At 26.4% G+C, this 26,114-nt stretch overlaps 1 protein-coding gene across 3 annotated transcripts in view; it reads left to right on the forward strand.

Moving 5' to 3' along the window:
* LOC135927228 (peripheral plasma membrane protein CASK-like) overlaps positions 1-26,114 on the forward strand; it is a 64,790-nt gene that overhangs the window by 20,862 nt on the left and 17,814 nt on the right. The window contains exons 2-12 of one of the 3 annotated variants that reach the window (XM_065463183.1): positions 291-358; positions 412-507; positions 3,107-3,222; positions 3,350-3,455; positions 3,636-3,713; positions 4,622-4,920; positions 10,531-10,901; positions 11,468-11,590; positions 11,780-11,863; positions 18,610-18,718; positions 21,486-21,745. In XM_065463183.1, coding sequence (XP_065319255.1) covers positions 3,442-3,455; positions 3,636-3,713; positions 4,622-4,920; positions 10,531-10,901; positions 11,468-11,590; positions 11,780-11,863; positions 18,610-18,718; positions 21,486-21,745 — 1,338 coding nt within the window. In that variant the 5' untranslated portion in view covers positions 291-358; positions 412-507; positions 3,107-3,222; positions 3,350-3,441. Of the gene's footprint in view, positions 1-290; positions 359-411; positions 508-2,797; positions 2,913-3,106; positions 3,223-3,349; positions 3,456-3,635; positions 3,714-4,621; positions 4,921-10,530; positions 10,902-11,467; positions 11,591-11,779; positions 11,864-18,609; positions 18,719-21,485; positions 21,746-26,114 lie in introns of those variants that run through there. The other 2 variants (XM_065463184.1, XM_065463182.1) reach the window with 2 other exon arrangements.

Consider the following 26,114-nt stretch of genomic DNA (forward strand, 5'->3'; position numbering starts at 1 on the left):
GTAAAATTGTGTCCTCCCAACTCAAATATTTCTCCAATTGTGGAATAAACATGGGCAGTCTCGAAACTGTACAGCCATTTTTAAGGAAAAATGGGAAGATATCTGATTAAACCAGTTATAACAAGATGGAACTCTTTTTATAACTTCGTAAATTAATATATTAAAGAGAATGTAAATCCGAATTGCCCAGATTTTCAGATAATAACAAGTCTTTCTTAGATATATTATATGGTTAGTATTAATTAAAAAATATGATATATATATATATAATTTTAAATGTGATATTTTAGAACATTTGGAATATCTCACTCCCAATTATATTGTAAGCCAATGCAATCCTGCAAGACATAGATAAAAGGTATACAGTTGAAATATTGTTTACAATATTTTGATGATATTTATTTTTAATAGATTCGAACACATCTATAAAGAAGAATATATACTATCAGCAATAATTCACCCGCTATTTAAATTAGATTAGCCCTAGAAAATTATAGATCAACGAAGGTAGAAAGCTTGAACCTATTTTTAATTTGAGAAAATAGTTTGACAAAGAAAAAGCAGACTTTGATTTAAAAAACAACACACACCAGATTATTTTCCGAAAAGATAAAAATATTTTGATGAGTATCTGGAAGATTCTTTTGAAGATGATCTATTAAGCTCTTTTCAAAATAAGGATTATTCTTTAATTTTTAATAAATTCCCCCAATTAATATTTTTATATATTAAATATAATACAGCCATCCTCTACGCCAGTTAAACGTGTATTTAGCACGGCGAAAGATGTGTTGAGCACTCTCTTGTTTATCTGATCAAAATTTTGAAAATCAAAATCTCATCTTATAATATATTATTTTTGTATAATTTTAGTATTTTTGTATATAATTTTCAATTTTTCAACGAATAACGCGCGTTCCTTTTTTCACAAGGTAACTAGCAACTGTAACGCGTTCCTTTTTTAAAGTAACGTTTACAGCACTAATTTTATTTAAAAAATTTAATATTATTTTTTAAGCTCCATTTTAATTTACTATATTAATTTTCTATATTCATTTTTACCATTTTTTAAATAATGTAGATATTAAAAAAATTTATGACATTCAATTAATCAAAAGCAAATACAAAATAAACATAGCATATCATATGTATTATTAACAAATCATTAAAACGATGGCATTATAAGTTAATAATTGTATTTTATTTAATCTAATATTAGGATCGTTTAAATCTCTTATTGGGAAAATATATTTAAAATAATTAGTGGCATTTATTGTTATATGACCTAGTGTTTGCAGTGAATGAAATGTATTAGTTGTAGTTAATAGTATACTCTATTATATGATCGATTCAAATAAATATCGAATATTTACAAAAAGCTCTTTATCACTCTATTTGAATTTATTTAATGATAGAGATTGAGAAATATAAATTACAAATGAGGGTATTATGCTGTACACATATGGATTTTATAGAAGGGCATATAGTAAAATTCCTATATTTACCCTATTTGAAGATATAGATTTTTAAAAGAAAAAGTAACTTAGAAAATCAGGCCATTAAGAAACGATCAATAAAAATCAATAATCTATGTAATTATAGATCTTTTCTTTTAAACTCATTGCCCCAATAGGATTAACCTTATTATTTTTCACAGAAACATTACACACAATTTTTCAGCACAAAGTCCCTCTATTTATCAATAATAACTTATTATATTTAATAATTTATTTTACATATATTAAAGTTGGTAGGAGAGTAAACTTATCGTTACGTAAAATTATTTCATTTAAAAAAAAATTACCTTCTATGAGATCGGGACCAAGCCCTATGATGTGCTTTAACCCTTACGAATATTGTGCAAGAAGGGTTATTAGATTTGGCTAAAATTATTGATTTTTGTATTATATAGTAAAATTATAATTGATATAAAAGAAACCATGTGTTTTAAGTCTATTTCAACCTTATAGTAAAATGGATTGCGGTTTTCTCAGTGCAGATCGATAGTTATTTTAAGTTTTAGATTTTATTTAAAATCCCTCCCTTCTTTCCTTTTCTCATTTTTTTTGCTTTACTCAGTTATGTGCTAGCCATACATATTTACGAATGTTAATATATCATTTTATGCGTAACCTGTAAATGTGATTACTATATTTATATGAAATAAATATTCTCGAACTTTTAAGGAAATATATTTATCTGTCAAATATCAATTAGAGTAATTACAAAAATTGCTATATATATTTTTTAAAAGTTCTAAAGATCCTTTTTATTTTATTTATTATTATAGTAGTCAATTTAATACTCATTTTTATTTAGCGGAAATAATAGGATCTTTAACATTTTTTATTACTTAATTTATCCCTACTTAATTTCTAAATTTGAAGTTACCAAATCTTTCATAAAAAATAACAAATATATTATAATAAACATTCCAAAGTTTAACAATAAACTAAAATATCGAACAGGTAAGTTAGTTTGGTAAACCATATTCAAAAGTTTTTCTAAAATACGATTTGATGATTTCATTATATTATTTATGTATACTAGTGTACCCCGGACACTCATAGATGGGTAGGGGGAGGACTTAAAGAAGAATTTTTTCAAACGCAGAAGCCTCTAATTATTAGTTTGGCGTCCATAATAATTTTCTTTTGCAGGAGGCCTTCGGATTTTGCGGTATCTGTGTAACATTCATATTTTCTTACAGATTTTAAAAAGCTTGTTTTGTTTTGCTGATATATTATTAAATACACATTCTCGTCTCATTAAAAGAGACAATTAAATGCCACCTTCACATTCCAGTCTGTTGGGTTTACAAATGAAAACGTGTTGGATCGTATCTCTTTTGCTTAAAGTTTATTTAGGATGTCTCAGAACTGGTTTTAAACAATTGCTGATTATCATGCTAGGTTATATCAACAATCACTTTTTTTTAAACTCATTATTTTCAATAAATTATAATGTAATATTTCTCAAATTTTTATGATCAGAAAATTTTCAACAATTTTTGAATTTTTTTTTGGTATTTTTGATCGCTATTTCTCCTATAAACATATAGAATAAATAGTAATTATTTTATTTTATAATTGTTTTTACTATTTAGTGGACCTTTTAGCGTTGTTCACCGATGCACCAGAAAAGACACTTCCCGCCAAACTTTCGCCGTTAAAATAATTGATCTCAAAAAGTTCAACCAAAGCCCTTGGTCTAACCAACAAGGTTTCGTTTCGTTCCGTTTATAAAAAGGAAGGAAAGAAAGAGAGAAAATAAAACGAGATAGAAAATTTTATTTAATTACTATCATTTGCAATTTCAATTTCAATTTAAAATAAAAATATTATTAAAGATTTCAAAAGCGAAGCTTCCATATGCCAAACCCTGAAACATCCTAACATAGTGGAACTCGTAGAAACTATAACTCAGGACGGATACCTCTACATGATATTCGAATAGTAAATACTAATTAGTTTATGTGTATGTGCATATTTATTTTTATATGTGATTAGAAAGGAAGGAAGGATTTGGAAATTAAGTTTATTTATTTAAAATTAAAAAAGATGGAAGAATGGAATAAATCGAAACTTTATATATGTATATCAGTTTATACATATATTTTTTAAATAATAAATTAGTTTGGAAGGTCCTGATATATGCCAAGAGATAATTAGAAGAGCTTCGTCCGGTTACGTATACAGCGAGGCTGTAGCTAGGTATGTAATATTATTTTTTGCATGGGCCAAAAAGATCAATCATTTTAATTTCCTTTTTAAATTTTATTTAAATTTCAATTCAAAAATATCCCCCCCCCCCCTATATGCTTTTTCATAATTAATAAAAAAAATTGAAAATCATTCTTTTTTAAAAAAAATTTATTTTAAAATGACAATATAGTGAAGAAACGTTTATTTTCATTTTCTTGACCTATAACATAACATACAAACCAATTCACGGTTGATTTAATTCATTAAAACTGTTATATATTTATTTTTTATTTACCAATTTTATATTATCAATTTCGAATATTTTATGAATCAAATGATGCATTCATTTTCTTAAGATTTTTACTTTGAAAATAAAAAAAATATGAATTTTCGGAATTTAATCTTTTCAAATTTTCATCGATTGGATTAGTTTTTTTTAAGAAATAGATTAACCTTGTAAGAAACTTTAAATTAAATTATTTTTTACTGGTTGAAATAAAAAAAATAGACCAGTACAATCTAGAACTAAAAAATATATATATTTGTAAAGGAAAAGAATATAACATAAGAAACATAACTTTTGCAAATTAAAAATCATTAAATAAATTGATTTTGGTATTTTAAAAATTATCGAAATTTGCCAATTTAAAATTTTCTTTGTAAAAAAATTTATATAAAATGAATTATGAAAGAAACATTGAATGAATGAAATAGAAGAATTCTGAAAACATACTTAATACAAAAAATCATATAAATGCTTAATCGACTAAAATTTGGTCAGATTCATAAAAACAAACAAGATTTTTAAAATTATATTTTGTAAAAAATTAAACTTACTATCTTAGCAGTTTTGGAATTTAAAAAGTTATTAATTCGCTTAAAATTAATTTTCTCTATAACTCATTATTTATGAAAAGTCACTACCTTAAGCAATTGCTCGAAGCCCTCAAGTATTGCCACGCTCTTGGCGTTACTCACAACGACCTTAAATTGGAATGCCTACTCTTAGCTTGTAGGGGTCAGGATTCGGCTGCTCCTCTTAAGCTAGGTGGTTTTGGATATGCATTTAAAGGTAAGGGTCATCAGAATTCCTCCCAAAACATTAATTCAAATTCTTCCGATTCAAATTCCTCCGGAAAAAAACCTTTCATTAAGATGAAACGAACTCCTAAAACCACCACTACAATCATATCAATTCATGACGATCCAGAGAATGGTAATAAATAGTAGTATAAATAAATCTCTATATATAATGGCCGTAATGTAGTTGTATTCAGGGAGCCGGGTTCAAGGTAAAAATATAGGTGGGTTCGGTCAAGAAAATAATTTTGAACCCGGTTTTTGTTCCGGGTTCAGTTCGGGTTTAAGAATTTTTGAGATTAAAAAAACTATATTTAAATCATAATTAAACTAGACATAAATTTGGTATAAAAAATAAATTTTTTATTTTATTTATAGGCAAAATATAGTTAAAAATACAAAGCATAGTCATGTATCAATTTTAAAAATTTTATTTAGACGTATTAGCATAATATCTTCCATTGTTCATTCATTCTCGATCTATGTGGTGAAAGAATGATCAAATGTGAAAAAGATCTTTCAACGTTAACCTATATTAAATATATTTATGCTAAAATATGATAAATTAACTTGGGTTGCAAGAACAGCTAATATGATTTTGGATAAAATATATAAATTAGGGTGCTCCAGCTTAGCACACTCCTAAAAATGGGAAATACTATTATTCTTATCTAATCTTTTAAAATGGCGAAATCCGGTAATTGTTCTAATACTTTTCTCTGTTTGGCCCTCTTTTACCTGCCTTTCTTTAAGTTGTATCAATTTCTCTAGATCTTGTTCAAACTTCACCGGAACTTATATCATCAGATTAAATCGCCGTTGTTATGCATTTAATCCGACTCCATAAATTGACAAGATGCCTTTTCGCACAAATCTTATCATCATCACTAAGTAATATCTGTAATATTTAAGGATTTATACTGTTTATATTTAAATAAATGGCAATTCCATAAAATAACAATTTTAATATAAATCCAAAATATTTTTACTAATCTTTTAATTAACTTTGTATCTGGGGTCCATGTATATGGCGAGAATTTTATTCTTTATAAACCTTTCTTCTCTGCTCTTAAGACAAGAATATAATAATTGAGAAAAATGGTTTGAATTTTTTTTAGTTCTAACCATTCTCTGCATAAAAATCTGTCAGCGTTAACTGTTCAGATTGGAATCGTTTGGTTACGATTTTTAGTGGTTTTAAAATTTTAACAATTTTTATTATCTCCTTCCAATCTTCAGATAATAAATAATCAGATTGCTCTGAAAAGAAATCTTCAATATTGGGTTTGAGTAAAATAAGCCTTTCTAACATATCATGGGTTGGATTCCATCCTTGGCAATCTAACACAGGCTTAGGGAGTTTCATATTTTTTTCAATAACTTTTGATAAGTGGGATATCTTAATTTTAAATTTAAGCCTCTAGCCTTTGCAAGATTATCCACAATGGGTGATAATTTTATTGCATCCTGAAGTGCAAGCTGAAGTATATGAGCTGCACAACTTACACTATAAATCCAATTGGATAAAATAGTTGATAAGAAAGTATTCTGTACATCATGATATCATATTTATATACATTCACATCCATATTTTCATTATCTGCTGATTCACTCCTTATATCATAATCAATTTCAAGCTGCAAGAGCTTTATTGATAAAATTTGCACCATTGTCAGAAGTAATTGTGTATATTTGTTCAATATTAATTTTAAATTTTTGTAAAGTTTTTAGTATATTCGCTTTTTTATATTGACCTGTACTTTTTTTCTTTCAGCTCTACAATTCCAAGAGTTCTCAAAATTATAAGACTTTCATGTAAATTTAATATTTACACAAAGAATTGACCTGTTTAGTCATTGATCTGCATCAACTTTTAAACTTATTAGTTTTCCTTTTACCTCTCTTGATATTTTGTCTCTAGTGGATTGGGCTGTTCTATTAATAGTTCGGGATAAATTTTCTTTGTTAATAACTAAATTGAGTCCAGATAAAAGTGGATTTATGATTCTTTGAAATCCCAAATCTTCAATAATTGATAAAGATCGACCATTTACAATAACAAGTTCTATGATAGAACTCATCAAATAATTAGATGTTAAATTTATATTTATAGATTTTTTTGGGAAAAAGGTTTCTATATTAATTTTGGGTTTTTTTGCAAATAACACTTCCTGATATTTTGTTCTATCATTCAAATAATTTAGATATTCAATGTTATGATTTCTTTCCAGATCTTTTTCTAAATTTGATTTGAAAGTTTAATAAATGTTCCTATTCATCATTTTATTATATAGATTTAAGATCAAAGATAAAATCATATTTGAGACGCAATTTACTCTATTTATTAAACTTTCAAATAAAAGAGTTAATGAGAATAAATTTAAACAGATATATAAATTTAATTTCAAATATGCTCTTCATTAATATATGGTAAAAGTTAATCTGAACAAAATATAAATGATTAGCATGTGCATATATATATAAAATGATTTTAATAATTTTACAAAAACTGCCCTACATTTTTGTTTAACAATTTTAGATTTTGAGAATTCTTTAAATTAACAATATCCGATATAATAATTTTTACTTTGACTTGTTCACTTTTATTTTCCTCTAATTAATAATCTTTGAGAATAAGTTAAAAATTAAAAATAAATGGCGTAAATGAATTTAATTGTTTTAAATTTATTAACACTCCAATAGAAGAATCTTTGAGGAAAAATTAAAAAAAATTTTAAAATGGCGTAAATGAATTAAGTTGTTTAAAATTTATTAACACTTCACTTAATTGGAAATTTAAAAATATTATAAAATCTCAATTGAATTATTAATATTTGTATATACAATTATACAAATATCTTAATATATGATTTTAAGCAATACACTGAACCCGGGTTCGGTTTGGGATTTTGGAAATTTTATAAACGGGGTTCAGGTTTGGTTCGGGTAAGATTATTTTTCAAAAACCCGGGTTTTCTTCTCCATCGGGTTCGGTTTGATCCCTGGTAAAATTGTTTGAAAAAATTTCAATGCGATACTAAATATTGTACACAGAAAATTGTGTAAAGAGACTATATCTCCTATTTATAATACTGGATTAGTCAAGTCCGATCCGGCTTTATCAGATTCGGTTTTAAATTATTTGTTTGGTGCATTTTAATATTTTTGAAAATTTTATCTATACATTAGTATTATTATTAATTAAGTATAATATTGTATACCTTTTTGAATTGTATATCATTTATAGTTTATTTTACTTAGTTAAAAAAAAATTTGTCTAACTTTTCGATTCGTTAATATTTCCTAAATAAATTAAATATAAATCTAATTATTATAAAAATTAGTATTGTCCATTTATGAGCATCCTATTATTTATATATGTTAGCTTCAATGTGTTATTTTCGGCAATCAGTACATTGCCTGATTTTTTTCGGCAATGTGTTTTAGTGGTAGGCAGGGTGAATTGGTTATTTCGGGATTGTATACATTGCCTAAATAGCCATGTAATATTTTTTTGAGTTAATTTATTTATTTTTTGATATGATTTACTATAGTTACATTATTTTTCTAATATATTTTTTGAGATAATTTATTTTAATGTTTTATATTTTAATATATTTATGGTTTTATATATTACTCTTTTTTAATATAAATATGTTTTATATTATTTTTATAATATATTTTTTTTGAGATAATTTATTTTAATGTGTTATATTATTTTTCTAATATATTTTTTGAGATAATTTATTTTCATGTTTTATATTATATTTTAATATATATATATATGGTTTTATATATTACTCTTTAACGGTAATTTTTAATATAAATATGTTTTATAAATATTATATAGGTAGTAGCAGTTACATTAACAACAAAATCCCTGAATTCGCCTTTCCTATATTTAAAACAAATGATGAATTATTTTCCTGCTATTCGTCATTGCCTTAATTTGATAAAAACTCGCGATATAAAAATTTAGATGATATTTATTATAATTACATTAATGACCTAAAATAGAAAAATATCTACTATTATGATTAAACTTTATTCTTCATAGCAGCGGGAGGTGTTTTTTTTCAGGAGAAATCACAATAGCTCGCAGATATACAAATAAAACATTTTAAAAATTAATTTACTTTTTCTAAAATGTTATTGCTAAATAGATTCAAATAAAGAATACTGCATCCGTTGTATATCAATGTCTATAATATCTTTGACATATATTTCAAATCTGTTAATAAATATATTTTAGATATTTATTTATTCTTTAGTGAAATATTTAAAAACACAAATTAGAACCAATATTGAAATGTAAATCTATCAAAGTATTTTATAGCTTTTCGAAATAAATTTATATGAAAGTATATTTATAAGTGAAATAAATTTGAGTATTTTTCTCATTTCTCAATGTTGCTATATAACGCAAGCCCTCCTATTTATATTCATTCTAAATCTGAGTTTGCTTGGCTTACCAGCATAAGATTTAACTTTATTAAATATGACTATTAATCAGTTACATAATGTATCTTTTAACCTAACTTATGCGTATTATTTTGATATGAAATTTTAATTGTGTCTTAAAGCAGCATTCCTTTTAATAAAATTCTTTATTTAAATAAAAATCCTTACATTTATTTCAATTGCGAATATTTAATGTTAAATGCTCCCTATATTTCAAAACTGACATTTTTCGTAATTTTTAATAACATATTTTTTATACCAAGCATTATATTATTATTTAAAGTTAATAAGGATAAACAAGATATTCCTTTATATCTTTCCTTTTTTCTATTCACAAAAAAATTGTCTCAATTTTATATATTCGAATGTATTCTCTGTAACTAATTAACAAATATGATTTCCTCTTCTTATAATTTTTCATTTAATAATATATTTTTGAGGATAGTGACGTTTTTTATGATGAATTATAAATTTTCAAACAATTATATCTCAAATAGACGAGGAATAAAAATCAAAGGAAATTTTTTTTATCCCTCAAAATTATCTAAAATTTTATATAAAGTTTACTTTGTTGGTCAGCGTTGCTCTAAAAGAAAATTCTTGTCAATCTAGCAACTAATTTGATCAAACAAAGATTGCATATATTTAAATATTATTTGCCCACGAAGTCCTATAATTGAGGCTTCAAATTCAGCATTTTTTGCGGTTTTGGGCTTTTTCTATTATTTTGAACAGTATTCTGAGCAGGAAAATGACTTTAATGATTCATTAACATCCTATCTCGATTTAGAGGTATCAACGTTAACTAAAATTGCTTTGATTTCTTTCATACTTTTGAATAATGTATAAAAAATCATATCATTTCACATGTTGTGACATACCTCATTATGGTCAAAATATAAAATTTTTTTTAGATTTTCTCAGATTCTCAGTTAAAGATATAAGATTAGGTTGATTGCCGAAATATCAATTCACCCTCAAAACTATAACACATTTCCCAAAAAAATTAGGCAATGCACACATTGCCGAAAATAACACAATGACGCTAACATATATAATATCATGTTTTTATTTTTGTATATTTATTTAATTTTATTAATGATAAGCGGTGAAAATGTTTAACGTCTTATTAGTCTCCAATTCTAAAACAGCAATATTTTTTGTTTATTAAGGTTTGAGTTGTTTTTTCGTATGAGCACTCCTGATAATTCAAAAGGACGGGATTATTTTGAGATTGTAAATTTTTATATTCACTTTGATTACACATTGTGTACATATGTTAAAGCTTCCTTAACACCGTCAGATGAAGAACGTGTTCCTCACTTTCCATCTCCCGAATTACTACTATCCAACTCCATCAAAAAACATTTTTGTCCTCAAACTGGACAAACTGATACTAGTAACTACAACGAATATAATAAAAAATTAAATCCAGAGGCTACGGATTATAAATTGCCAAAGACGTGGAAGACTGATAACAATGAAAAGGAGGAAAATTTAAAGCTGGAGGATTGTAAAGTGGAAGAGATGGAAGAGATCGGGAAAAGTGACATGTGGGCTTGTGGAATTATATTATTCGTGCTTTTAGGAGGAAATTTGCCATTTTTCGGAACTAAGGATATGATACACGCTCAGATCATCAAGGGGCAGTTCAAGGTATATATATATATATATATATATATATTAGCGTCAATGTGTTTTTTTTGGCAATGGGATATTTTACAACTTTAAATAATTTTTTGAGCGCGTTTTTTTTAATTTAGAAATTGGATTTTACCTGAATTATATTCTATCATGTTTGGCATACCTATCTTATGAATTGTAGACAATTTTGCTGAATCATTTATAATTTATATAAAAAATATATGAAAAATCCAATATAAATTATATTATGTTAAAAGATTCACGGAAAAATTGTCTGAAATTCATGGGGTAGGTATTCCAAACATGATGGAATACATTTCCAGTAAAATCAATTGTTTAATTTTTTAAAAAACGTTCTCAAAAATTGATTTAAAGTTGATAAAATTACACATTGCTGGATACACATTGACGCTAACATATATATAGTATATATACTAAATTATATGGAAGGAATAAGGAAGGAAGAAAGACAGTGAGAATGAAGTATAAAATATAAGAAATAAATAAAATGGAAGAAAAGATTAACATAATAAAGAAAAATAAAGTATTTTAAAAATAATACCTATTTTTGCTATAAGATGAAACCTAAGCAATGGGACAAAGTATCAGATACTGCAAAAGACCTAGTCAAAAAATTGCTGGATACCGATCCAGCGAAAAGAATAAGCGCTCAACAAGCTCTACTACATCCATGGATAGCTGTAAAAAATTGATGATTCAATTTGAAATTTCAAAAAATATTTATGAGGAAATTTTAAAAATAAGGACGGTAATAATTAATAAATACTGAAAAAAGGAACAAAAGGAAGAAAAAAATAAAAAAGAAAAAGAAAGTGTTTATTGCTTTTCTAAATATATTTAAAATTTTCTTTTGTAAAAAAATGAACTAGGAAAGAGAGAAACATGCTAAAAAGACACATTTATACGATTCAGTGGAAGAATTGAAAAAATTCAATCTCAGACGAAAACTTAAGGTTAGCTTATCATACTATATTTTGTCTTAGAATTTATCATTTTTAAGGGACTGGTCTTTAACTTTAAAAAAAGATTCTAGGAAGTTAAAAAGTTTGAACAAAATGTATAACTATTTTATTAACTACCCTATACCTGATAAATTCCCTAACAGGCTTTCAGTCTAACACCCCCATCATATCTCTCAGTCAAAATCATTTTCATCCAAATTTTTTATATTAAAATATTTTTGCAACGATTCTGTTTTTCAGTTAAAATTCGAAATATCTGGATTTTTTAAAAATCATTTTCATTAAATTTTTTTTGACATCTTTTTTTAATGATGCAGAAATTTGGGCATGTATAGAGATCACAGGAATGAAGGCCTTATTTTCAAGAAAAAAAGAACTTCAGAATCTTTAATCTTAGAAGACAAAATCATTATAACTATTTAGTAGGTTATGATGTTTTATGCCTCATATATTTTCAAAATTTAAAAGCCCTTCATTCCCCGGCATCAAAACTTCCCATTATAAATTTATGATTTTATTAATCGTTGCTCTAAAATATTATTCCTCTCTCAAACTTATAATATTTCATCTTTTTTTTTGCACCATATTTTTGAATACACAACCTACTAGTGGACGCATTTTCAGGAATCTGAACCATAACGAATATCGGCTTAAGAAGTTCGCTTCGTAAAAATTAATAATAACCGTTCGGTTTGAACCTCAAAAACTGGATCAAGCTTTTTCACATACAAGCATAGTGTTGTTAAACGGCTCGTTTTGAGCCGATTCTTAAAAACGACTAACTCAGTATTTTATCCAGGATAGTATTACGCAAGCCTGAAGATTTTGTTTGTAGAAGAAACAAAGGTTTGGACATCTATTAGCGAAATCTCGAGTTTTAGGTAATTTTTTTCTGGCTAAAATATTGAGTTAGCCGTTTTTAAAAATCGGCTTAAAACGAGCCATTAGCATATTAAAATTATTTAAAGATTATTTTTTAAAAAAAATAATATTGAACCATATACAATTAAAATATCAAGATCTCTTCTATTAAATTATATCTATAAGAAGAAAGAATAAATCTTACGACTGAGAACACTTCAATTTGTTAACTTAGGTAATTTCGCCGTCAAACAATATACAAAAATATCTAAATATAATTACTAATTTATCAGCCATAACTGATTATTAATCATCTTTAGAAGATTTAAAATATCAAAAGGTTCAACACATGAATTTTTAGATCTTTATCAGGTTTGGGTGACAAATTTTTAACGGTTCGGTTAGGTTCATTATTAAAGGTTAATATCGGTTTAATGGTTCGAATCAGGTTCAGGTTAAATCCATGCATGTTTTAGCTTTCAACATTTCCTCTCATATGCCATATCTCCATCCTTGCATTATTTGGTCAAGGTATACGTCATATCCATAAAGTAAAGATAGAATATATACATAGAATGATAAACAAGCAAAAAGTACCCTTCATCTTGTTAGCAGCTTATAAATTTATATACATATTGCCTATGGATTTATAATTGATATTAGTTATATTTTATATAACTATTTAATTATAAAATATTATCAAATAGTATTGTATTTCAACTTAAATTTAAATAGAAGATGGTATAAAATTTTATTATAATTTATACCTTCTCTATTGCATGAATGTAATTAACAATTTAATTTTATAACAAAATTTTTTATAAAATATATCTCATTTGGCTATAAATTTTTTTACCCCAAGCACGTAAGATTAAATTTTTTTAACCAGATACAAATATTTTGGTGTAGATCAGTATTATCAAACCTTTATGATTGATATTGCCATTTTCATCCGTGCAGGAAAAAAGTTAATTTTTTTTAATTATTTGGTTTTAGATCGAATAAGGCGCTGAGTAGTAGACCACTTTTACAAAACCTTTGGGAGTAGTTTGAAATTGATTGTGGAAAAGAGGAAAAATTTAAAACAACTTGAATTTGGACCGTATAAAAAAATATATGAGTGAATGTATTTTTAAATAATTTTTCTTGAACTAATGAATAACAATTTAATAATTAAAAAAAATATGCCCCAAAAGAAAATAACCTTTGAGAACGGACATTAATTGAAGGGCCTAAATATTTAAAAAATTGGGCTAAATAATAAAAAATATCCAAATAAGGCTCAGGCCTATAATATTAAGTAGATTTACCTCAATTAAGAATTTTCAAAAACTAATCCGTGAATACTGGTTTTTCTAAACTTAAATATATGTAAATTCTACTGACATTCCTATGCAAACATCCCCGACAATTTCTTACGTATTGAAGAATATATTTTTACAGACCTCAGTTCACCCATTGGCCATGAAAAAGCAATTTTAAATTTTGGAGAGGAATTTTTCGTTAAATTTGAACTTATGAGAGAGGACCTACAATTTCTTTCCCTCCCATTTGAACCTTTTATTTGATTTAAAAAAATATTTTTACATCTAATACCCCTATTCCGACTAGCCTCCATTTTTATTCATTACACCTTGTTAGACCTCTAAATTAATCATAAAAACACTCATAAATATAAAATTCGCATCTCTATCTTGGAGGCAAGCTTCTCTCCTTTCAAAACATGGCCTGTTAGAATCACACTTACCTATACCCCTTATCCATGTACTTGGCTTAATACAGCATCTTGAAAATCCTATTCGGCCAACAGAATGAATCTAATTAAGAATTTCTATCTGTCTGCAATTAGGCGGTAATATCGTTCACACTGTTTACTTTGTGTTATATAGATCGATAACCCTTACCATCAAACCCTTTTTATCTCCTATGCTGTTGATTCCATTGTATCTAACTCTGATATCCTAGCGAGATTGCCCTCACTAATTGGACAGTGCTGTGGTGTTAAAATTTAACAACCGGTTCGCTAAAACATTTATTCTAAATGAGTTAAGTAATGAGTCTATACTTATTTAATTGTTTGCAAAATAGGTTTAAAAGACCACTGCTTTGCAAGCACAAGTTGGATATGGATTAAGTTTTTATCAACACTTTATAAAACGAAAAATATGTTAGCCCAATTATTTCAGTTTATTTAATTATATTTTTATATTATAAAAATTTTCATAAAATTAGCATATTTATTGAATGTTTAGTTTTATTAGATTTACGAATCCTTATTTTTGTACCAATAGCAAGTCATAATTTATCTATAATTTCACGATTGATAACATCATCTCATATAGAAAGGTGGTGCGGAGGGCTTCCGATTTAGCAGATCGTTGTATAGTTAAAATTTACCCAATGACAAGCTATTTTTATGGTTCTATGTCAATTCTACTTTTACCGCGAATGTCGTTTATCGCGAATCCACATTTAGCGAAGACAATTTCGCGAATTTTTATAGTGAAGTCATTACAGCGGAACCAAAATCGTGAAGATATTATTTTGAAACATTTATTTTTATGATCATATTAATTTAAGTTGTAACGCGTTCACGAAGTTCATTATTTCGGAAAAAACGATGAACCACGTTCCTTTTATTTTTGACCAACTTTGAACGTGAACGCGGTCATTTTTTACGCTCGTTCAATTTTAGAAAATATTCTTATTTTTATTCATTTTAAAATAAAAAATATTAATTATATACATTCAATTTTTTAATTCACTTAAAATATTAATTTTGAACATGTCTAATATATTGCATATATAATATTTATCAATATTAAATGAAATTTAAAAAAAGATTTATTCGTAGTTTTGAAAGAACATTATTTTTTGAAGGTATATTTTTTAAAAATTAGGTACACGATTGATTCAATGATTGAATTTTTAATTTTCTTTTAGCTTTAATAAATTTATATAATGATCAATGAACCAATATATCAATCTTATGATTTTACATCTTTATAAAAATTTTTTTCTTCTGTTTACTTAGATATAAAATATTAATTCAAAATATGTGATAGGAATTTGAATCTAATAATAAGGTGCTAAGCATAAAGTTTACCAAAATTTGGGAAGCACTAATTCTGAAGCTTAAGCCAATATGTAATGCTTATTACAATACATATAGATTAGTGCTACAGCATATATTATTTTTTTTCCTTAATTACTCAGAATTAAAACTACATAAAGTAGTTTTTACTGAATCCCCAAGATTTTGCTAAGCGAAAATGTTAATTTTCACAGAATTGAATTTCTTAGAAAATATAATATATCGCTCAGAAATTTTTACTATTTCTTTTATTTTAAGTGCATAAGTATGATTTTTGAGTTTTAAAATTAAAACTCTGAAAATTTAGCAAAAAAAATTTTAAAAAATTACTTAGCAAAATCTTCTATGACTTTTTAAAATAATCTGGGATCAGCAAAAATTTTTAGATTTCAGTGTTTTTTATCTTGATTGGAAAAATTTCAAAGCATTTCAGAATATTTGTTAAAATTTACTTTTAATAGCATAAAGTACATTTTTAAAATTTAAATTAAAGAGGGAGGGGGTGTAAATTTATTGTGATAAAAATTTAAACCAAAATGTCCACTTCTATACTTACGGATCCGTTATGGGGACAGGACGAGTTCCGATATTTTTTTAAAAAAAGACGACCAGAAAGAAATTGGCTAATTATTCTATCACATCAGATAAAGATTGCATGCTTACTTACAGACAATAAGTAACAAAATATCCTTGAAACATTTCGCATTTATGATTTAAGGAACTTTGGTGGGTAAATTATAATGAATATGTTGTTTTCCTTTAAATAAATGAACTCGCAATATATTTATTTTTCGCGGTAATACACTTGCGAGAATAACTTCGTACAAATACATTCGTGGTAGAATCGCTAATAAGGGTTCAGATAAAAGTTTCACTAGGATGGGTTCGCGATAAAAGTTTTGCTAAAATGTATTCGCTAAGTTCGCAGAATTGGGTTCGCGATATTACCTTTACTATAAAATTTCTTCGCGAAAAAGTGTTTCACGATAAAAGTTTCGCTGATGACCTGATACTATTTTTATCCCTGGTCTCAATTTCACTTATTAATTTGTATTTGATTTTTTTTGTTCTTTCAATAGTTTTGGAGCGTAAGTTTTCATTTAACTAAATATTACAATACAAACACAATATTTATAGTAAAGAGTACCATCTAAATTGATCAATTTAATAGATTATTATTAGTACTGTAAAGTAACGTCAGAAAAGTAAAAGAGACGCCATGCGTTATCTTCTTCTAAAGGCAACGAGTAACTGTAACGCTTTTATTTTTTTGAGTAATGGTAACGCAAATCATTACTCTTTACTTCAAATTTTTCTTAAAAAATATGGATAAAAGATATTTATTTATATAATATAATTACTTTTATTTATTTTTTAAATTTTATATATAATTTAAGCCAAGATTTTAATTCACATCAACCACCAAATTCCTTCTTTTTTATTTTAAATTTTCAGTTAAGATTGTTAATTTAATAATATTGAATTAATCAATGTATGTAAATTTATATTCTTATTAATATTATAATTTAAGAATATTATGTCAATTGTACATTTTTCAGGGAGTAAAGTCTGTATTGGCTCCAATATGAAACATTTTTTACACCAATAAAGAAAATCAAGGGTACAAAGTTTGCACTTTGTAAGTGTAAATTGTGTTCCAACTCAAATATTAACCTCAATTATGGAATAAACTTAGTCATCCTCCAAACTGTATAGCCATTTTTAAAGAAAAAATGGGATATCTGATTAAACTAGTTACAACAAGATGGAACTCTTTCTATAATCCGTGAAATTAATATAGTCTTATTAAGGAAAATAGCCACAAATATGACGAATCTTGTGATAAATCAAAATTACAGAGATTTTCAGATAATGACACGTCGTTCATAAATGTTGTATAGCTATATATATGTGATTTTATAGGATATGGAACCTGTTCCTAGAGAGAAGAAAAAATGCATTTGTGAAATCTCACTCCTACGATAACTATTATAATATTAAAAAATGACTCTAAATAAATTCATTTTGTAAGCCACTTATTAATGCAATTCTGCTAGACAAAGTTAAAGGGTATACAGTTGAAGTATTTTTCACAATTATTTGAAAATATTTTATTTTATTTCAACTTAATATATATTATCAGAAATAGACCCGCTATTTAAATCAGCCCTCATAAAACTAGATGTCAAGCGAAGGAAGCTTGAACTTATTTCGTGTTTGAGAAAAGATCTTGCAATGAAAAGGCAGACTTCCTTTAAAAACCAACACACATGAAGATTATTTTCTAATAAGGATAAAAAAATTCGACGAAGATCTGAATGAAGATTTTTTTAACGATGAGCTAAGCTTTTTTTCAAAATGAAGATTATTATCAAATTCTTAATAAATTCCCCTAATTAAAATATTTATTTATCCAATATAATACAACCCTTCCATCATCTGCGCCAGTTGAACGTGTGTTAAGCATTAAGCACTCTTGTTCCGATCAAAATTTTAATAAATTGTTAAAAATATTACAAAAATATCTTATCTTATAATATATTATTTTATTTATATATTATTTTTTGCATTATTTTTTTTGTATTATTTTTTTTTATATATTATTTAATGGGTTTAATTAACGAGTAAATAGCCAGTAGCGCGCGTTCCTTTTTTCACAAGGTAAAGAGTATAACGGTAGCACGCTTCTTTTTTAGACTTAACTAGTAACGCGTTTCTTTTTTTAAGTAACGTATACACAAATTATTATTAATCATCTTATAACGGATTTATTTTATTATAGGGAACTTTACACAATTCCGTGACTTGCTGTAAACTGAACAATTTTTACGGGGATCCTTCTATAGATGGTTTGATGAAGAGTAAAATAGTAGAAGAAGTCTACACTCCCTGTAAGTTTTTCAAATTTTATATTAAAAAAATATGGAAAATGAAAGAAATAAATAATTATTATGAATTTCGGATTCGATGAATAAAATTGACGATGTATAATACTAAGATCAGAGTTGGGCATTACCGGGAATACTTGTATCTAACTCCTTTTATATCCTATACATTTTATCTTTTTGACTTTTTAATAAGATATTTTTATCTGTGTCTAAAATACTTTTTTTTCCATTTCCTAGACAAAAGATACAGATACCTTTTATATTTTTGTTTAAAATTCAATATATATTTTTAAGATTTCTTTTCCGAAAATATTTTCATTAATTTCTCTGTTTTTTTGTTTCTCTTTTTTATCGTTTAAAATAAATATTCATTATTATCTTTTTGACACGCCAGCTTTAATGTTTTCAGCACATTTGATAATTTAATTTTATGATTTCATATTTATATTAAATAGGTGAAATAAAATGTGTTTATTTATATCTCGCTGCTCATGTTTTGACCTTTGTTTACATTATACTGTGTTAATAATATTTGGGTTGGTGACTTCTATTTGTTGATTGTATTTGTCTAAGAAAATATATAATGATGTCTCTTTTTTTAAATTATACTTATATAAATAATCGTGAGAATATTTTATTATAGTTGAAATATGTGTCTGTTGGTAGTTTAGATATTTTAAAAATTTTTGGGATAGTTCCTCTAGAGATAGATTTCTTATATTAAAAATTTATCTTTCAGCTTGTTGAAACAATCAACATTATTAGTGTTGTTAAACGGTTCCATTTAAAAATGGCTAATCCAAAATTTTAGCTAAAATATATTATGGAAGCGTGAAGATTTTTCTCTTAGATGACAGAAAGGCTGGACATCTATTAACGAAACCTCGAGACTTGTCCAATATATTTTGGTTAAAATTTAATTTAAAATTGGTTAAATAGAGCCGTTTAACGACACTAGGTTTTATATAGTATATATTTCTATATACATCTGTTTAGTTTATATATCTCTCAATTTCTATCTTAGGTGTATGATAAAATTTGTACTTTTTATTCCTTGCGACTTTGTTAAGGATGTTTATTTATTTTAATTTCATCGATATACGATACGCCCCCCCCCCTTCCTTAAAAAGCATTTACATACAAAAAACAAAACAATAAACGAACCCTCAATCCTGCCCCAGCAAGAGAACCTCCAAGTCTTCCATATTAGCTATCATGATTTGCTTCCTGATCATACCATTGATGTTACTTCTACTTCCTTCCACTGGGACAGTCCCCCCTGGAATTGCTATGACAGGCATTAAGATTTTCTCCTTACCAGTTCTTGCGGGATTCGAATTTCCCATATAAGGATCCCTCTCACCTGCAGCCTACGTTGCGATCCAACATGATGCTTCCCGAAGCCGGATGTACCAAAGCGCCGCACCACCTCGACGTATTACATGAGAGTCTTTCCATCTTGGAAACAAAATCATGTCATCAACTGCGCTCCAGAAAGCAAACGATACCTTGAACCATAGGCGGCAACCGGGAACAACAAGGATTCCTTTGATTCATGATGGTCAGAATGGAAGTGCAGTCTCACCTCGGGATTATGAGACCGGAGGAAGACCATATATGACTGTGACTTCCTTTGGGCGCCGCGGCATGGGGCACAAAGACAGTATCCGTCAGTTGCCGTCTATGGTTCAAGGGATCGTTTGCTGTCTGGAGCGTGGGCAGTTGACAACAGGATTTAGTTTCCAAGATTGAGGGATTTCCACTTAATTATATGTCGAGGTGGTTTTGATTCGTGGCTTCGGGACTCTTTAGGATGGATCAAAATACGGACTGTAGGTTATAAGGATCCTTTTATGCGAAATTTGAATCCCGTATCAACTGGTAGAGAGAGGATCGTAATACCTGTCATCGCAATTCTAGGGGTAACTGTCCCCAGCTGGAGGAAATAGAAGTAACATCAATGATATGATCAGGCAGCAAACCATGGATCTATTATGGAAGACTTGGAGTCTCCTGCTGGGTCAGGATTAAGAGTTTTTATATTTGGTTTTGTGTATGTAAATGTTTTTTTAAGAGGGGCATATCATATATCGATAAAATTTGTACGTTTTATTTTTCGCGACTTTGTTAAGGATGTTTATTTATTTTTGTTTTCATGTGTCACTTAAGAAAAATAATATTATTATTTTTGATTATAGCGATTATTATTTTTGTTTTTTTAATAAAAGATATAGAGCGAAATAGTTTCTTGTGAAAAAAATATATATATTCCGTTGCCAAATAATAAATATATGAAAAAATGAAATTAATCCTTTTGCAATATTTCGTATCTTGTGGTAAAATAAGATCTGCAATAGTAGGATCATACAATTTCTTCATAACATTTAGTTGGGATTTGCGAACCACGGGATTAATTTGACCTCCTCATCAACTTTATAGCTTAATGTGCGGAAAGAATAGATTAACTTTCATAAAGTGTATCTTGTATCTAAGATACTATTATTTAGTTCAACATACAACTATCTTATATCTTATTAATATTTTAGATTATCTGTACACAGTTTTTTTTATTCCTTCCCAACTCTCTCTTATCTCAATGTTTATCCTATTTTTTCTGCACGAAAGATTACAACGATTTTTAGCCATCACCTAACATTACTAAGAAGGAATGAGAGGACCACTAATTATGAAAAATAACAATCACTTTCATATTTAATCTTTTATCTACTTTTAAAAACATTAACCACCATTTCAATTATTTCTTAACTAGCTCCAGTCATAATCAAGTCAGCCATCCCAGATTCCAGTACAGATATCAAGAAGAGATTTATTATGAACGGAGGTAACAACTCCGACCAACATTATTGTCCTTTTACTCCCCCCAACGCATCATCCAGGCGTATTTCTAATGAGAATAATATGATTGACATATCTGCCAAGGACCTTAGTGATCAAGAAGATGATGATATTTTGACTAAGCGATTACTTCATTCAACATTGGAAAACAAGAAATTGCACTCTTTGCTAGACGTAAGCATAATTATTATTTTTGCTTAAGATATTAAGGGTCGCCAGAGTTTGACCACAATTTATGATAAGAAGTTAAGTTGTCATTTAAAAATTAGTTATTGCTTTCATAAAACAAAAACTTAGATAAGTCGTATGGCTGCAGCTCGTCTTTAGTACAACCATTTTTTGGTTTTTAAAAAAATAATTATGAAAGATTTTGATATAAGGTGACAAAGTACCAAAATAGGGTGAGTATTATTTTTTTTAGTCGAGAAAAGAAATCACTTTCAAACAGTTACTTTCTTATTATATTAGGAGCCCGCAATGTTTTATTATATTATATATCATTTTTACCATTATCATATAATTATAAGTGGTTTGCAGCTTATCTTAAAAATGAGAAATGTTGATATAAATATCAGTAACAGTCCATTTATTTAAACATCTATAGGATTTTTAATAAAAAAATTTTCTTATTTGAAGTTATATAAAAAATATGTGATCATAATTATCTTTAATATAGTAGGAGATGACATAACATTTAATACCTAATGAAGATTAATTGTTTAAAATGTGAAGACATTCATTGAATTAGCGTCACTATTGGGGGTGGGCAAAGGGGCTCGAGCCCCCTGGAAGTTTATAAATTTATTTTTTTATACCTAAAAAAGAAAAGATCATTTTGGAAATGTTAGCTAAATAAAAAATATTTTTTTGAGTCCTCTGAAATTGTAAAAGTTAGTGACGCCCCATCATTGGGTATATATTTATTATTTTTTAATTTAAATCTTTATGGGGAAAGAATTCAGATGTTAGTACATACCTAGATCACCTGCCACTCATCTATTTCAAAAATTAATGTTATTTAAGCTAGTATAAGTTTTCTCATATTATTCATTTTTTTTGCATTTAATAGTTCTATTTTATATATTTTTTTACTTGTCTCTTTCATTCATTTTTATCTTTATTTTTTTCTTCTTTTTTTAAAATGATTTTTTGGCTTTGTTTTTAAATGAAATATAGTTTGTTATTCGATCAAAATATTTTACCGAAAATCCTAATAGGTTTAATTATTATCATTTTTATATTATAGTCTAAAACTAATCCCCTAATTTTTTTCAAATTTACCAATCAATATGTTTTGGTTATAGTTGATTTATATATTTATATATATTATGCTTTAGTTTTTTAAAAAAGCGAAAATCAAATTATTAATTTGCCAAAAATCATTGATTCATCTCTAGTTATATAATTTGGAAAATATTAATCAAATATTATTTTTGAGTTAATTAGCGTTTTTTTTAAAAAGTCAATCAATATCTCTTCGTAAATAACGTGGAGTAGTGCTCGGGCCAATAATAAAATTTACTTTAAAATCCAAAAGTATATATACAATTATTTAAGAACATAATTAATTTTTAAAAAAGACAATAAATAACTTCAAAAGGCACTAATTTACTTTTAAAAATGACAAATTAACTAAGGGAATAGATAAATTATTGAACTTATTTTAAAATATTACTTTTTTAAAATATATATTATTATTTGTCGTAATCGTTTATTATTATCTTGGAAATTTTTTATTAAAATTAACTATTGTTAGGTTTTATAATTTGGAGGATTAAAAATTTACTTCATAAAACAGTTTTGGTTCTTCTCATTCTTCCTTTCGTTATTCATAGGAGATGTTTAATTCACTTTCTAACCCCCCCCCTCCCCATTACTACCTTTATATTCTTTTAGATATCCTTCAGAGATGCAAGTCACTGTCTTACCCGCTCTAAGAAACAGGAATGAGAACCCGAACCCTCGATATTTCACTGAACCCAAACTCGAACCCTTTTTAAAAAATTTAGGGTTCAGGGTCCAAGCTTTTTTTAAAAATTCATTTTTTATTTTAAACTTTCATATATTAATTTTATTTTTGTTATATTTAGGAGTCGACCATTTTTCGTAAAAATTTTTAAATTTTACCTAGCAAAGCAGATTTTAAAAGTTTTTTTATAAATGATGATAATATATAATATCTATTTTAGGATATCGTTTGTGGATTATTAAATTGATAGTAAGACAAAGAGAAGTACAAAATCACTTATAATGATTATGTGATAAATTATTTTTATGGCAATACTAATTATTATAAATTTATAAAAAAAATGATGTTTTTTTATTTTAACTAATTTTAATTAGTCATTATTTTTATGATCTCCGAACCCTAAACCCGAATGGGAACCCAAATCCGAACCCATTTTTTTAGAAGGAGGGTTCACATCCCTGAGTAGCACGATAAATTATTCGATATATTAAACGCTATGAATGCGAATAATGCGTTAGTCATATTCTTTTTTGAATAGGCCTGGAAGCGCCGATATTACTCTTTTTTTTGCCTTGCCGATACCATCTAAACCAATTTGTGGAATATAAACCTAATAAAAACTTATGTTAATTTTGATTTTAAAAAAATATTATATTTTTTCCCCTATCCACTCCACATTTAAATTTAAAAAGTGTGTTTCACTATTTGTAGTCGTAATTCGCTTTATTGTATTTCTATTCTTCTTTAATTTCGCAACAAAATGTTAAAAGTAAAAAAAAATAACTCTTACATTTTTTTTTCTTATCTGTTTAGAAGAAATTTGTATTTTTCTTCTTATCAATTCATAGTTTGATATATACCAATTTTTTTTTTAATTTATGAGGATCATTATTATTTTAGGTATTGGGCTCTGTTATCAGTTAAAATTAAAAATGTGAAGATATTTAGAATAAATAAAACTGCGGCTAGACTAAAATATCGGTCCTTGTGTTTTCTTCAAATATTTTTAAGGACGTTTTCCTTTTTAACTAATGTCTATTTTACTCTAATATTCCTTATATTTCATTATGTATAAGTTTATGAATTATTATGTCCATAGTTTATAGAATAGTTCGGACTCAGATGATATATCCTTACCATGATCTAGATTACAATAAGTATTTCAATTTTAATTAAATCTACATTAAAGTAAATTATTGTCTAAGCCATGGTATTTTTCATTTTAAAAAGTGAAGATAATATACATTTAGGATATTTGACGCCTACAGTAACGAAAATGTTACTTTAAATTAAAAAATAATAGTATGTTTAACTTATGTTAATAGATGAGATTAATAAAAATTAACTTAACATTATCAAATCAATTATGCTTATATTTTAACCCTTTTAGATTTAAGCCTAAAAAATATTTGAAGTCAGTATATTCCTCCATAACACATCTGATATCTAAACTCGAATGGCCTTACATAAGGCGTTTACAGATTTAAATCATTAAAATATATAAATTTAAAGAAACTCGTAGAAAGACAAGAAATGTAGTAGCTTCAAAACAGAGTGTCTACTCTTAATTTTTGATATTGGGAAATTTAGGCAATGATTGTCAATCATAATTTTTTGGAACAAAAGATAAAGCTTTAAATATTTAAGATAAATTTCCAGAAATAAGATCTTTATTCAGCAAATATAACACTGCAATATCATATTCGGTGAAATGCTTTTTCTATTAAAAAATTAAAAAGGCTTTAACATTTATATTCTATTAGAATAATTGAACACACACATTACATATATTTTTTTACATATTTTAAATTTCGACTTAAAAATGTATACATAACAATATAATAATTGAATGATTCTCGACTCTCCCAGTCGTACACGGTTAGTTTTTAATTATATTTATATTTTTTTTTATAAAATATAAAAACATGCCATTATTTCACAATTTTTTTTATCTTTTTGAAATGTAGTAAGGGTTTAGTGATGACGAAATCACCATAAATCTGGATTCGAATAAAGGAATTATCAAGGTTTTTTTTTGAAGCGAACTAGGTGGTTATGTGCTACGGTTTATGATACGTAGTAGATCGGATACGACCACATGATTCCACCTTTTGATAGTTTAAAAATGGTTCTTATTGCTTTTTAAAAGATTTCGTCGTTGTTTAGCAAATGATATGACGGGGAGCATCACTACTAGCCTAAAAAATATTTTATATATAAATACGTAATTTAATATTATAATTTCATTAATAATTAATGCGGGGAAAAAAGTTGAAATTATTTTTTTTGGAACATTTTGAAATTAATTATATCTTCAGTTTCTCTTTCCTTCTTTTTCTTCTATCTTTTTACCTTTTTTTTGTTTCGCTTCATAAATTATTCATATAAAATATTATATTATACAACTTTTTTTAGTACGAGAAGTCACCCGAGCAGTTTATGTTTTGAAATTTAACACTTGTTGAAAGCGAATAAATGGATAATAAGTTAAGAATTGAAATGCAGAAAGAAATAAATAAAAATAAAAAAAGAAGAAAAGAAGAAAAGAAATAATCTAAAATAACTTTACTTTCT

This window comes from Gordionus sp. m RMFG-2023, chromosome 3 (assembly GCF_954871325.1).
Source record: "Gordionus sp. m RMFG-2023 chromosome 3, tfGorSpeb1-WG-v2, whole genome shotgun sequence".
In the NCBI taxonomy this organism is placed as follows: Eukaryota; Metazoa; Nematomorpha; class Gordioida; order Chordodea; family Parachordodidae; genus Gordionus; species Gordionus sp. m RMFG-2023.